The sequence below is a fragment of the Chrysochloris asiatica genome, unplaced genomic scaffold (genome assembly GCF_000296735.1).
Source record: "Chrysochloris asiatica unplaced genomic scaffold, ChrAsi1.0 scaffold00041, whole genome shotgun sequence".
Taxonomy (NCBI): Eukaryota; Metazoa; Chordata; class Mammalia; order Afrosoricida; family Chrysochloridae; genus Chrysochloris; species Chrysochloris asiatica.
Genome location: NW_006408559.1, coordinates 15,259,059 through 15,273,167, shown reverse-complemented (window position 1 = coordinate 15,273,167; position 14,109 = coordinate 15,259,059). Strand labels below are relative to the sequence as shown.

The window sequence follows — 14,109 nt, the reverse complement described above, 5'->3', positions numbered from 1 at the left end:
AACAAAAAAACAAAAAACACAGAAACAGATGACCATATCAGCACATGTCCAGAAATGAGATAAAGTGACTGAGGCAAATGAGCTGGAAGTAGACCTACACTCATACTGGAAGATGGTCAGGCTTTGGAAATGCCTGAGAAGGAATTCAGAAAAGTGATTATAAAACGTATCAAAACACTACTCAACAGAGTTGAGAAAAATAAGGAAGAAGTCAAGAAAGTGCTACAAGAGCAATCAAATAAGACATATACAGCATTGGAAACAATTCAAAACCTACAGAAAGCTGTCCAAACAATTAATAATAGAATATTAGAAATGGACAATACACTGAAAGGGCAAAAGTGTAGAATTGAAGAGATAGAAGCCAGAACTAGTGAGCTCGAAGATACATCTCTTAACACTACTAAGATAGAAGAGAAAGCACAAAAAGGATTAAAAAATCTGAAGAAGCCCTAAGATTCATGTTGGACAACATGAAGAGGAATAACTTAAGAATTATAGGCATTCCAGAACAGGAAGAATCACACAAGTCCACAGAGGAGATAATTGAAGCGATGCTGGAAGAAAAAGTTTCTAACATCCTAAAAAGCGAAAAGATAAATATTCAAGAAGCTCTTAATGAATCCCAGAAAGGATAGACCCCAAAAGAAAATCACCAAGGCATATAATAATCAAGCTCTCGCCAAATCAAAGATGAGGAGACAATTCTGAAAGCAGCTATGGAAAAGAGAAGTATAACATACAAAAGCAAGCAAATCAGATTAAGCTCAGATCTCTCAACAGAAACCATGTAGGAAAGAAGGTAATGGGAAGACATATATAAAACCCTGAAAGGAAAAAACTGCCAACCAAGAATCCTTTAACCAGCAAAACTGTCAATCAAATACGATGGTGTAATCAAAACATTCCAGGATAAACAGAAGCTAAGGGATTTTGCCAAAGCTAACCCTGCTATGAAAAACATCCTTAAGGAAGTTCTGTGGACTGAGAACCAACAAGAACAGACAACAACTACAGAATGACGTACATGGCAGCATCACCCTGAACTCAATAGACAAATGGAAGAGTCAAGAATAGAATAAAATTATAAGAACAGAGGATCTGGGAGGTCAGACTATGATCAAAGCAATTACAATGTGAAAGAAGGTAAACAGAGGAACAGAGATCCATCCAGGTGGTGAAAAGCTTAGGTAGATTACAGGATAAAATAGATTGTCTTAAATAGAGGGAAGAGTTAATGGAATATATGGTAACCACAACAGTGGGGTTGGGTGGGGGGTTTAGTTCGGGTGTCAGGGAGGCTGATACAAGAAGGGGGAGGAGGTGGAAGAACAAGATAGATAGGGGAACACTGAGACAGGTTTGCATGGCCTAAGTGGGACAGAGGTAAATAGTGATGCATGCCCAACCTTAAAACAACTGGGCTCTGGGATACAGGGATTTAGGCATAGCCTTAAGAGGGGAAATAATACTAAAATGCTTGACTGTCTTATGAATATTGGTTTCTCTTGCCTACTATTGTAAAATAGACAATTGAGTGGAATTGAAAAGAATGTTGGGAAACATGATTACAGAAAACTTGTAAGCCCGTCTTCAGCCTAGAACTGATTGGAATACCTAAAAGGGATTCTAGAACTTGCCCAGTGAAATAGGCCACTTGCAAAGCCTTTTCAAAGTATAGGACTTCAGTTGGAATTCTGAGCCCCATCCAGAACCTTATTAGGTGGGACATTCCCACTAGCAAGGACAAGCAGACTAGCATGAAACAGCTAGATTGACAGAAGACACATCTTCAAAGAAAGATCATCAGGAAAAACCCAAAACAAAAATGTCAGCATGACTGAAAACTGCAAGAATAAGCAAGCTGTTTGCCAGGAAGCCATCAAGGCAAGCAATCAAATTCCTTCAGGACAAACTCCCTTCTAAGACTGAAACAAAGGGAACATACGAACAGGCATATAAGCTTGTTGGTGACCATATTGGTTTACTGGTGAGTGGAAGAGGGGCAGAGGCAGCAATGAAGAAATGGGCTGAGTTCAACCACAGTCCATTGACTCCTGTTGACCTGGCAATGACAGCAAGAAGAGGAAGGGCTGGGTGGTCCAAAGTGTGTTGATCCCATGGACAAGGACATAGTCACAGAGGGCTAGGGCTGAGAGTGAAGCATCCAACTGATATGAAGTGAGGAGATATGCACAAGAACACCCAAACTTGCAGATAGTACTCATTTGACCTAGCCTCGATGGTTTGATAATCAGAACTCCACTAGAGGAAGATTACCAAAAAAACAATTTTTTTATAAAGGAAACAAGGGTAAATTGCTACAATTTGATGAACCTTACCTATACTCATGGAGGTAGTAACTCTAAATACCAACAGAGAGGGAAGGAGTCTTCACATCAAGTATCAATGCTATACACTCTGTACACAGGGTAGATAGGGATGGGCAACTTAGACATTGGCTCCCTAAATTGAGGGGGCGATAAAGGTACAAAGTGAATGGCTTACAAGGTTTCAAGAGGGAGTTCGTTTAAGAGTATGGGGGAGAGGGGAGAGAAAGAGTCCCCACTGAATAGTTTTCGTCTTGTCTAGATGGGCCTGGTGAAAAGAGATGGAGATAAGATTCATATGATTCAATAGTGAATAATTGTTATCACTATTGCAGACTAATTGCGGCTGTCACAATTGTTAAGGTAGAAGTTTTGTAACAAAAACAGAGGCGTGTTTAATCTTACAGTCCAGAATCAAAAGACTCTAGGACAATTAATGGAAAAGAGCACAAGCAGAATGTAGGACTTTATCCAGAGAAGCAGTGACACCAGAGATGGAGACAGAGATGGGTACATGGAGAGAGGGAGAAGCTGAGGACTCTAGATTCACTGGAAAAGAGGGACTAAGCGCTGGTGGCCAGGAGGCAGACTTGCAGAATGTGCCCTTTGGAGGTGTAAATTATTATATATGCCTAAGTGTTTTGTTTTATTTTGTTGTTTTTTAGAAAAGCTAAAGTGTATATAGAGAAATACTGTTAACTGATGGCACAGGGAGGGGATTACAGTCATTGTAATGACGCAAGGTGTATGATCTGTTGAATGTAAAACTGATGATCTGCCCTGTAAACTCACTCAATCCACAATAAAAACCTTAAAAACAAATAAATAAATAAAAATAGAAAATATTTTACTATATTGCATATAGCATACTACTTACAAAATACAACTAGATAGAAAAGAAAGCAAAGGAGTCAAGGCCTGGAATCCACTATGGTAACTACTTCAGCAGAGGGTGGGATGTAGTCTCTTGCCCCAGTTTTTAGTCTGGACATTCTTATACACATGTTCCTGAAATGCTTCTCCTACTCTGTCTTAGGGGCCGTCGAATTGGTTCCAACTCATAACAACCCTTTGGGTAACAGAACAAAACCCTGCCCCATCCTGTGCCATCTTCACAACTGTAGCTGTGAATACCGGTGGTGGGGGTGTTATTTCTCTCTGCAGTCATCAGTCATGACGAAATCACACTCAGGTGATGAAGAAGAAAACTAAATCTGAGATGAGGTCATCTGAGACTACAGTTGTTTGGAGACAACTGCACATGGCAACACAGATTAGCCAAGAGGACAACTTTCAGATTAGAGAACACACATTGGACAACATCCAACTTTGAGAAGTCTTACTTAGATAGCTGAGGCTAGAGTTTTTCTTTTTCCTCCCCAGGTCTGTTGGCAGTCAGCTCCTGGTGGTCTTTAGCTTTCAACCACAGGGACGTGAGCTCCATGCTCTGGTTGGCCCATTAGGATCTCTGCATTTTCCCCAAATTATATTTCCAGTTCAGGTTGGGCTAAAGTCCCAACAAGACTTGGTGAAAACCCAAGACTATAGCCCTTCAGTATCCTTTAAACCTAAAACTAAACTCACCTTTATGGTTAAACTTTCAGTCAAGCAATAGACAGGCCTGTAAAACGAAGGATAATAGCAAGAAGGTATGCACTCATGAGAACAATCAACAGTGTGAGATTAAAAGGTGAGCATTTATCCAGGGATAAAGCTCAGAAGGCAAGAAGGAATAGGGGAAAAGGACAAATGGCAACAGGAAACACAGGCAGGAAGCGGGAAGATGGCTGCTTCATTGAAGAGACTCGTGTCAGAAAACAAAGTATGTATGAATTGTTGAATGAAAACCCAATTAGCTCTGTAAATTTTCACCCAAAACACAATAAAAAGTTAAAAACAGCAACAAAGACCCAACAAGTCAACAAGAGTTAGTTCTCCAGATTGAACTCCTGATCTAATTAAATGATAACATTATCTGTTTCTCTAACCCAACACTGGCCCATACATCCATCTAAGCATGGGGGGAGAGTGAGAAGGAAGGGGTGGAGAGGGCCTGGAAGAGAGTAAGGAAGTGCAGCCGGAGTGGGGGAGAGTGGCTCTGTGGCTCATGTCACGATGGATGTATCTCAGAATCCAAATATGTCAGCACAAAGTGGAACCATGGGGAACATGGAGCCAAGTCTGTCATGTCACGGATGAGGAAACTAAGTTACTCATCTAGTTCAGTTTTGAGGAAAGGTAGAGAAGAGAGTAGAGGTAGGGGTAGAGTCCTGGTGTGGCACTGTAGGATAATCACAGGTATGCTAAGAATAAACAAACATTGGACAGCTCACCCAGCACAAGGTCAGTGGTTCAAACCCACCAGCTACTCTACGGAAACCCTATACAGGGTCACTATGGTTCCGAACTAATCCAAAGGCACTTAAAAACAACAACAAAGAGAACAGAGAAGGAAGTCAGAAAAGAGAAAGTGGCAAAATCAGACACACTCTTCCTTCTTATCTAAGCTTTCCCTCTATTGATACAAGAACCTTTGCACTTATTGGACAAATATTCTCTCTCACACTTATATGCAAAGTGCCAAGTACTTTGTACCATCTCATGCAAAGTCAGGACAGCAAAAATGGTGCAGGAAATCCAAACAGCACAGGCTCAGCCTTGAATTCATCACCCCCTAGTGTTCCTGCCCTGCCTTTATTAGACCAGAAATTCATCACACAAATATCTCTTTGGCCTATAAGGTGTTATGAATATCCTTTATCAATAACGCTAAGGATAAACACATGCTTTTGCACTCATGATGTCCCTGGATTGTGCAAATGAGTAAAAGCTTGACTACTAATGAAAAGTTTGGCAGTTTGAACCCACCCAGTGACACTGATGAAGAAAACCCTAGAAATTTGCTTCCAAAAAGATCCTAGCCAAGAAAGTCCTATGGGGTCGTTCTACTCATGGGGTCACTGTGAGTCTGAATCAGCTCAAAGGTAATGGGTCTGGGGAGGTTTTTGGTTGCCTTCAAGGAGTATACAGTCCAGCAAGAAAGAAGAAGAACACTTAGAAATAGTTATAAGGTCAAATGACTGCATGTTAAGTGTGTTAAGACATGAACAAAGATGGCAGCGAGAATGGAGAAATCATCTTTCTCTAGAGATGTCAGAAGGCTTCTAGAGCTGACACCGGAGTGAGATTTCTGCTTGTGATGTGGTCAGGGCAGAGAGGGTCCACACACAGGGCGCCCAGCACATGGAAAGATACAGGGAAGGAAGTGGTCAGGCAGTGAAGGCCCCATGCAGGGTGTCCAGCACACGGAAAGATACACAGTAAGGAAGTGGTCAGTAAGCGAAGGTGTCCAACACATGGAAGGATACGTGGAAGGAAGTGGTGAGTCAGTGAAGACCCCGTTACAGGGTATCCAGCACTTGTAAGACATGGGGAAGGAAGTGGTTAGTCAGTGAAGGCACCCCACAGAGTGTCCAGCATATGGAAGGACACGTGGAAGGAAGTGGTCAGGAAGTGTAGGCCCCCACAGTGTCCAGCACATGGAAAGACACAGAGGAAGGAAATAGTATTTGTACCATTCAGGGACTCCTAATTATAGTTAACTCTGTGAAAAGGCTTAAGTTCCCTATGTGTCAGCACAGAAGGAAATGAGCTATGATGATTGTCACCTAAGACTTATCAGGAGCAAGAGAGTAGATGGAGAATGTTGTGATGGAGATGCTGAGGAAGAATGGCAAGAGCTAGGGAGCTCCCGTGGAGTGTGGTACCTTAAGACTAAAGCTCGGAGTCAGAGGAGAGTCAGTGGTGCCAAATGAAGCCAGACATCAAGCAGTGCAGGGGCTAGGCGCTGCCCCTACTCCCATCAACACACGGAACAGCTATCACATCCTTTTTCAACATATCTCCTTCAGACACCCCAGTGTCTCTGTGTTGTAAATGTAAAACTAAACTCCTCTTAAGCTTAGTCCAGAATCCCTTTCTTTCTTAGGTATAATAGTTGGATTTTTCTATGTTCCTTCTGGAAGGGCCTGGGTCAGGGGAGCCATTCCTCAATTTACTGGTTATGAGCAAAAATCTTATGTGACAACATGTGGAAGGACAGAATGTTTCGCTGAAAACATCTGTCTCCTTGTAAGACGTCCTACATGGGCAAAGTGTGTGTGTGAGACAGGGCGTATGTGACTCTGTGTGAGACAGAGAGTGTGTGTGTTAGTGTGTATAAGAGGGTGTGTGGTGTGAGAGTGTGTAAGTGTGTGTGTGTGTGAATGTGTGTGTCTTTGGGTATATGAAGAAGAGTGGGTTTATGTGTGTGAGAGTGTGTGTGTGGTATATTATGGTATGTATATGTGAGAGGACATGTGTGTATGAGATTGGGAGTATGTGTAGCAGTGTGTGGCGTATAATTATCTGGTGTGTGTGTCTGAGTGCATGTTTGGTGTGTGGTGTGTGTACTATGTGTCAGATAATGGTATGGGAATGTGTGGTGTGTGAGTGTGTGCTGTGGTATTTCTGGTGTATGTGGCATGTGTGAGTGTGGCATGTAACTGTGGCAGTGTTGTTCGTGTGTGTGTGGCATATGCAGCATATGTGACTGTGTGTAGGGATGTGGTATATGTGTGATGTGTGTGAGTACGGTGTGTTTATGTGTGGTGTGTGAGGTACAGTAGTGACAAACATTGAGGGAGACTGAGGTGGTCAGTAAATAAAATAGAAGGGTGTGGTATAATGTTGCCATGTAAGTACAGAATGGTCAGATAAATCTGTATTTCACATGAACACTGATCTTTAGTATGAGTCGCTGGAGAAGGATATCATGTTTGGTAAGGTAGAGGGCCAGAGAAAAAGAGGAAGACCCCCAGCGAGATGGATTGGCAAAGTGGCAGCATCAATGGGCTCAAGCGTGGCAACAATTGTGAGGTTGGCCCAGAATCGGGCAGTGTTTTATTCTGTTGTGCACAGGGTCGCTATGAGCGGGTACGGACTCCATGGCACCTAACAACAACAACAGCATGTGCTGTGCAAATGTAACTGGTGCCCTATATTTTTTATGTTAAATCTGCCCCATCCAAGAGTGGAGACAACATAACATTCAGTAATGGGAACAAAGCAAGGATTGACTTCCAGTCAGGGCGCTAAACGACTTGCTCTGGTAGTGTACTTGTTACAAGCCTGGCTGCTAATCTCACAGTCAGCAGTTTGAAAGTACCAGTACCAGTGGTTCTGTGGGAGAAAGATGAGGCTTTCTGCTTCCAAAAAGATTTACAGCCTCGGAAACCCTGTACAGGGTCGGAACCAACTCTACAGCACATAACCACCACCAGCTATCCTTGAGGAGTCCTGGTGTGGCACTGTAGGAAGAGCACTTGACCACAAGGTCAGTTTGAACTGCAAGGCCAGTGGTTCAAACCCACCAGTGTCTCCTCAGAAACCCTATACCAGGTCGCTATGAGTCGGAACTGACTCGATGACATTTAACAACAACAGTAACAATGACAGTATCCTTGAGGAGTCCCTGAGGTAGGGTATAAATTGTTAACATGTTCTGCTGTTAGCCAAAAGTTTGGAGGTTCAAATCCACTCAGAGGTGCCTCAGAAGGGAGGTCTAGAAATCCATTTTTGAAAAATTAGCCATAGAAAACCCTATGCAATGCAGTTGTGCTCTGAAACACACGAGGAGGCCAAGAGTCAGAACCAACTCAGCAGCATGGTTTGGTCTTGGGTTGGTTCAGCAAGTCACACCCACCAGCTGATCCATGGGAGAAAGATGAGGCAGTCTGTGTCCACAGAGACTTACAGCCTTGGAAACCCTACGAGGCACTCCCATCCTGTCCTATAGAGTCCCTAAGAATGGAAATCAGCTCAAAGGTTGTTATTTGTTTTAACCCTTGAGATAATGGAGCCTCTTAGCGTGTGCTCATCCAAAGGAATTCCACTGAGAAACCAAGAGATTGCATGAGGGAACCCACCAAGGACGCTGTAAGAACAATTGTGTCTATATCCCTGTAACCACACAAAAATTTTTGAAAAATATACTTATAGAAGAGAAGAGAAACCCTCCAACTCCCGCTTCCCCAGATCTGGGACTAGAGACACAACCAAGTCCTTACGAATCTGTGGCCTGGGCCATGGAGTAGCCATACAAGCTGTGGACGTCATAGTGAAGGCCCCTATGAAACTCTGTGTCCATGCAAAGGGTTCTCTCGGAAAGCACATGGTCCTGAACTCCTGTGGGGAGAATGGATCAGTAAGACACTGCCCCACCAGCCCACATCAATAAAACAGTCAGCACGTCATTGACTTCCTAGTTACTGCACCTTCTACATAGTATCCACACAGAGATTACAAGATTTTCCAAAAATCCACTTCCTACCTGGAATGACACTTAACTAAGTCGATAGCACTTAACAACAACAACAACCTGGGCTTGTTGAAATGAGCTTGCATCCCCTCAGCTCACAAAGGATGGTGGTAAGTTGAGGCAGTAGAGAAACATGCTCAGAGCAGTGGGAAGTTAAGCTGAAATTAAATATAAACAAAGTGTGCAATGCTTATCTACGCATCTATAATTAATGTACAAAGTACAAGTAGGATATTACAGCTTTCTAGTGGGAGGAGTGGGGAATTGACTTAGGCCATCAAGAAGAATAAAAGATTAAGGAAAACCATAATAAACTGACCCACAGTCTTGGAAATTGGGAGAATACAGAATGAGCAGAGAAGGACAAAAAGTAAGTTGGGATAGCAAATAATAAATTTTGCAAGAATTTAAATGGTTTGAACTCAATTACTACTCACCTCGAAAAAAGCTCTTTATCCTTTCACTGATAAAAAAGGAACTAAGAAACAGTTAAACCAAGGTCCAAGTGTTCAACTGAACTCAACAAACCAGAAGAAACTGGCAAAGACTAGTTTGGGATAAAAGAAGATTATATTGATTGTCTTCTCTAAAAATCAAGCTAAGACCATGTGACTGGGTTCTACCCAAAGAAATATGAGCAAATTAGATGCACCACACTTCCAGACTGTTCCTAAAATTCCCTCTCCCCTCTCTTCCCTTTGTCCATGAAGCTGGAAAAAAGGACTCAGAGATAGGAGAAGATAGTGAAAGTTGCTAGATCTCTGAGTCATCAAAATGGATGACTAGAGTGGGATGTAAGCAAAATATAAGGTCTCATTGGGCTGATCCACTGAGATGGTGTTGACTGGTTTCCACAGTATAGCCTATCTCATACGCCTCCCTCAACATTATTTCAAAATCAGTCAAGGCCTCAAAAGCTGGCATTTACTGGAAATATGGCCTCTATAAAAGAGGAAGGAACTCAAAGGAACTTGATGCTTAATTTGTCTGATAATGAAAACACACCAAAAAAGTTAATAAAACTCCACATTTATTTCAATGCAAAGTGGTTTATACCTTAGGGTGTTTTTATAGTTTCATGAAGTTTAAAACTGAACCAGCTGTATGGGGTTTGGAGGATGTAACAGGGTGGAAGAACATGGAACTCCAGAGAGGAAGAACAGCCAAGGAAGGAAGCCAGCTTCAGACTAACATTGACCTCCAACCTCAATTGCTCTTGGGTTATGGTAACACAGAAGGGACCAGAGACCAAATATGCAACAAGGACTCAAGTAGAGAAGTGGACAGAATGTTTGGGAGTGTCTTGGACTGGACATGAAATTGCTGTTGACCACACTGAGTCTTCCTGAGGTTGTTTCTAACACTTTATATGCTTACATAATTAGCAAACTGACAAAAGCTTACGAGGAATGAAAGGAGGAACGTTCAAGTTGTTTTGTTCACACTTATTTTCAGAGGCTTCGTGAAGGTTAGATACTTCATCCATTTCCTTGAAAGACATAAAACATACAAAATGTTGTTGATAAATACCAACAGACAGAAGGAGTATTCACCTCAAGTACCAATCCTAGTCCTTCTGTATACAGGGTGGATAGGGATAGACAACTTAGATATTGGCTATCTAAAATGGTGGTGGTGGTGGTTATGTGCTGTGGAGTCAGTTCCAACTCATAGCAACCCTGTACAGGGTTTCTGAGGCTGTAAATCTTTATGGGAGCAGAAAGCCTCATCTTTCTCCTGCAGAGCAGCTGGTAGTTTTGGGGCAATAAAGGCACACAGTGGCTGGCTTACAAATTTTCAAGAGGGAGGTTAGTTTCAGGTTACTTTCAGAGTGTGTGGGGAAGGTAGAGTCCCCAAGGAACAGTTTTCATCTTATCTAGATGGGTCTGGTGAAGGGAGATAGGGATAAGATTCTTACGATTCAATAATGACTAATTGTTATCATGACTAACTGCGAATGTCACAATTGTAAAGGTAGAAGTTTTGTAACAAAAGCAGGAGAGTAGTTAATCTTGTAGTCAGTCCAGAAACAGAGGACCCTAAGACCATCAAAGGAGAAGAGCATAAGCAGAATGTGGGACGCTATCCTGAGAAGCAGCAATACCAGAGATGGAGGCAGAGATGAGGACATGGAGAGATAAAGCAGCTGAGGACTCTAGACTCATGGAAAGAGAAAGGTTGTATGCTGGCAGCCAGGAGGCAGGCTTGTAGAATGTGTTCTTTGATTATTTAAATGATTATCTATTCCTGAGTGTTTTTGTTTATAAACCCTCTTTCCCCCACAAAAAACAAAAAACCCCCAGAAGAAACAGAAACAAATACTGAACAACGTTGTACAGAGAAGATGGCAATCATTGCAATGAAACTGATGTTCCCCCATATAAACCAATCACTCAATTCACAATAAAAACTGTTTTTAAAAAACAAAAAGCTTTAAACAGAAGAAAAATGTTAATAATAGACAACTGTTGAGAAATGTTTTGCTGAACAAGAAGCCAGAACGCCTGGAGTCTCCCTGGAGCTAGATTTGGGAATTTGAGTAATCTCCCTCACTTATTTTGACCTCTGTTTCATCTCTGAGCCTGATCACTGGATTACACTGCATCTAAGGTACCCTCCAGCTCTACATGGAATTGGCTATGTTTTGTAAATTGTTTTCAATCAGTTAATTTAAAACTACCCTTCCAATGGCAGACTCTTATAAAGTGTGAAGACTTTACTGAATTGTTCCAGCATGGTTTAGAAGAACCTAAGGTAAGGTCATATTTCTTTTTAATAATCTTCTGTCTTTTTTACTTCACTCAGTGAAAAACAGGAAGAGAAGGCAGTTGAGATTAAATCAGTTCCTTTAAAATGGCTTTTAAAAAGTACTGCCTAATCCTGTAAATAGACAATTATTATTCAAATTTCACACAAATCTCCCCCCTGTAATTATTCTTTAAAGATTAACTGGAAGTATAAATTAATTAATCATTACTCACAAACAATCACAATTATAGCATTTAATGAAAGAGTCATTTTAAGCTGAAAGACAGTTTGATTGTGGAGTGATAACTTACAATCCAGACTCCATCAAAGTGCAGAGTTTCATGGAATTCCGTGAACTGCTGTGTCCACCATGAAAAGCTTGATGGATTACTGAAGTCAGGAAAGATTGTCAATCCGGGGTAGCCCTAGAAAAGAAGGATGGAGTAGCAATTGGATTTGTGGCAAAAAGCGATTTCTTTATTGTTGCTTTGTTCTGTGGAGTTGATTCTGACTCCTACTGCCTAACATTTCTTCTATGAGAGCCTCCATGTAGCTTGTGGAGTCAATATACGTGACTTGCCAACAAAAACTAAGCAATAAAATAGATGCAATGGAAGAGAAAGTAAAAAAGGAAAAATAATGGACTCAACTGGAGAAAACCATCAAAAGTTCTTTTCAATGAAAATAAAGTGAATTTGATTATGTCAGACTGATCATCGGAAGAACTGTTTTGAATACTAAGATGTCTCACAGGAGGATATGCCAAAGAAGAATTACTGAATTAATTTAATTTGTTCTAAATTGTACATCATCTAAGCCCTAGTTTAAATAATGATATTTATAGGTTATATGGAGTCTTGGTACAGTGCTGTAGAATAAGCACTTGGCTGAAAGGTTGATTTGAACTGCAAGGTGGCAGCTCAAACTCACCAGTCAGTTGTGTGAACATAAAGCATCATCTTTGTCCTGTGGAACAGCTCATGAGTTTGAACCACTGACCTTATGGTTTGAAGGTCATACTTGTCCTACAGACCAAGCTTGTTCCTCAAATTTTACATTTAAATATAAAAATAAATATTAAAATAAATATGACTATAATACAGACACTGTAATAAAATAAATAAATATAAACATAAAATACACATATATTTGTTTTATTCTTGCCTGTTTGTTTATACTTATATTTTATTATATATTTCCTCTACATTCATATTTTATTTATGCTTACATGCACTTTAACATATGAGGTAGCCTCAGGAAGTTTTTTGAAAAATGGAATTAAAAGATAATGGAATCTTTCCTTGATACTTTAAAAGCCTCCTCATAGATTTTAAATGGATGCACTCTATGCTAATATTAATGCATTATTTAAGTATATTTAAAATTTATACATTTAATATTAACACTTCAATTTTATTTTCTGTTTATGTCCTTTAATATTGATATTACTGTAACACCAATATTAATATTGGAAGTATAGACATAAGCCTAAAATATAAAAATGAAATTTTAAGATGAAATGTAAATATCAAATGAAAATAAATTAACTGCATAAATCAAAATAGTCAACATGCTGCTGCTAGGCGCCTCCCAGTTGGTTCTGACCGGAGAATAGCCCCTGCACCGTAGAAAGGCCCACTCCCCTGACCTGAGCCGTCCTCACAGTCACTGCTGTGTTTGAGCCCGGTGTTGCAGCCACTGTACCAGGAGCTGACCACCCACTCCGGGCTCCTACTTTCTGGAGGAAGAGCAGAGGCTGAGGGAGACCCAGACCTCTTCGTCCAGGACAGATACACTTGAAGGTGGAGAAGCAGCCCTCAGCAAAGCCCACATCCGACTGGGCACTTGGTGATGGACTGGGCATCCTTTTAAGGAGGTGCTGCTGGATTCTGTCTGCAGTCCTTCCTTGTCAGAGACCCTAAGTTCTGAGTGGTTCACTGGGACTCTGCAGTCTAGACAGGGAACCCTGTAACCAGACAGCTGCCCCTATCCTCTGGAGGGCCCACTCAATTCCTCATCTTCTTGGTGGAAGAGGAACCTGGGGAACCAAAAGGAAATCATCCCAAATCTCCACCCAATTTGCTAGCTGGTTTCCTGAAGCGTTTCCTCTAAGCCTGTCCCATAGTCTCCACTGTGCTTCAGGGATGAAAGGAATGGGTGCACAAAGAAATGTTGGGGAAAACTCTAGTGTTAAATGTCTGGTAGGTCTCAAAAAAGAGAGTAAACTTTTCAAAAATCAATCAAATATACATTTAATATAAATATGGTGGTGGTAGTTATGTGCTACAGACTCGATTCTGACTCAAAGCAAGCCTGAATAGGGTTTCTGAGGCTGTAAATCTTTACTGGGGCAGAAAACTTCATCTTTCACCCACCGAACCACTGGTAGTTTCGAACTGCTGAACATGAGATTAGCAGCCCGACTCATAACCACAACGCCACCAGAGCTCCTTAACATAAATATGTGGTTGTTGTTAAGTGCCTTCGAAGCAGTTTTGACCCACTGAACCCCTACATAGGGTTTCCAAGGACAAGCTGGTGAGCTTTAACTGCTGACCTTGCAGTTCAAACGACTCTGCGGTCTGGCCCAGTAACTCACAGAGCCACACCAGGACTCCAATGTAGCTATAAAATATGACTAAATTAACCTGTAAAATGAACAGTAAATATATA

The 14,109-nt window shown here is 41.3% G+C and overlaps 1 protein-coding gene across 1 annotated transcript in view; it reads right to left on the bottom strand.

Moving 5' to 3' along the window:
• Nucleotides 1-14,109, bottom strand: part of LOC102839681 (maltase-glucoamylase, intestinal-like) — a 152,074-nt gene that overhangs the window by 57,483 nt on the left and 80,482 nt on the right. Inside the window, exons 10-12 of the mRNA XM_006861260.1 lie at nucleotides 11,748-11,861; nucleotides 10,093-10,177; nucleotides 8,438-8,555 (exon numbers count right to left, since the gene is read on the bottom strand). Of these exons, the coding sequence (XP_006861322.1) occupies nucleotides 8,438-8,555; nucleotides 10,093-10,177; nucleotides 11,748-11,861 (317 nt within the window). The remainder of the gene's footprint in view (nucleotides 1-8,437; nucleotides 8,556-10,092; nucleotides 10,178-11,747; nucleotides 11,862-14,109) is intronic.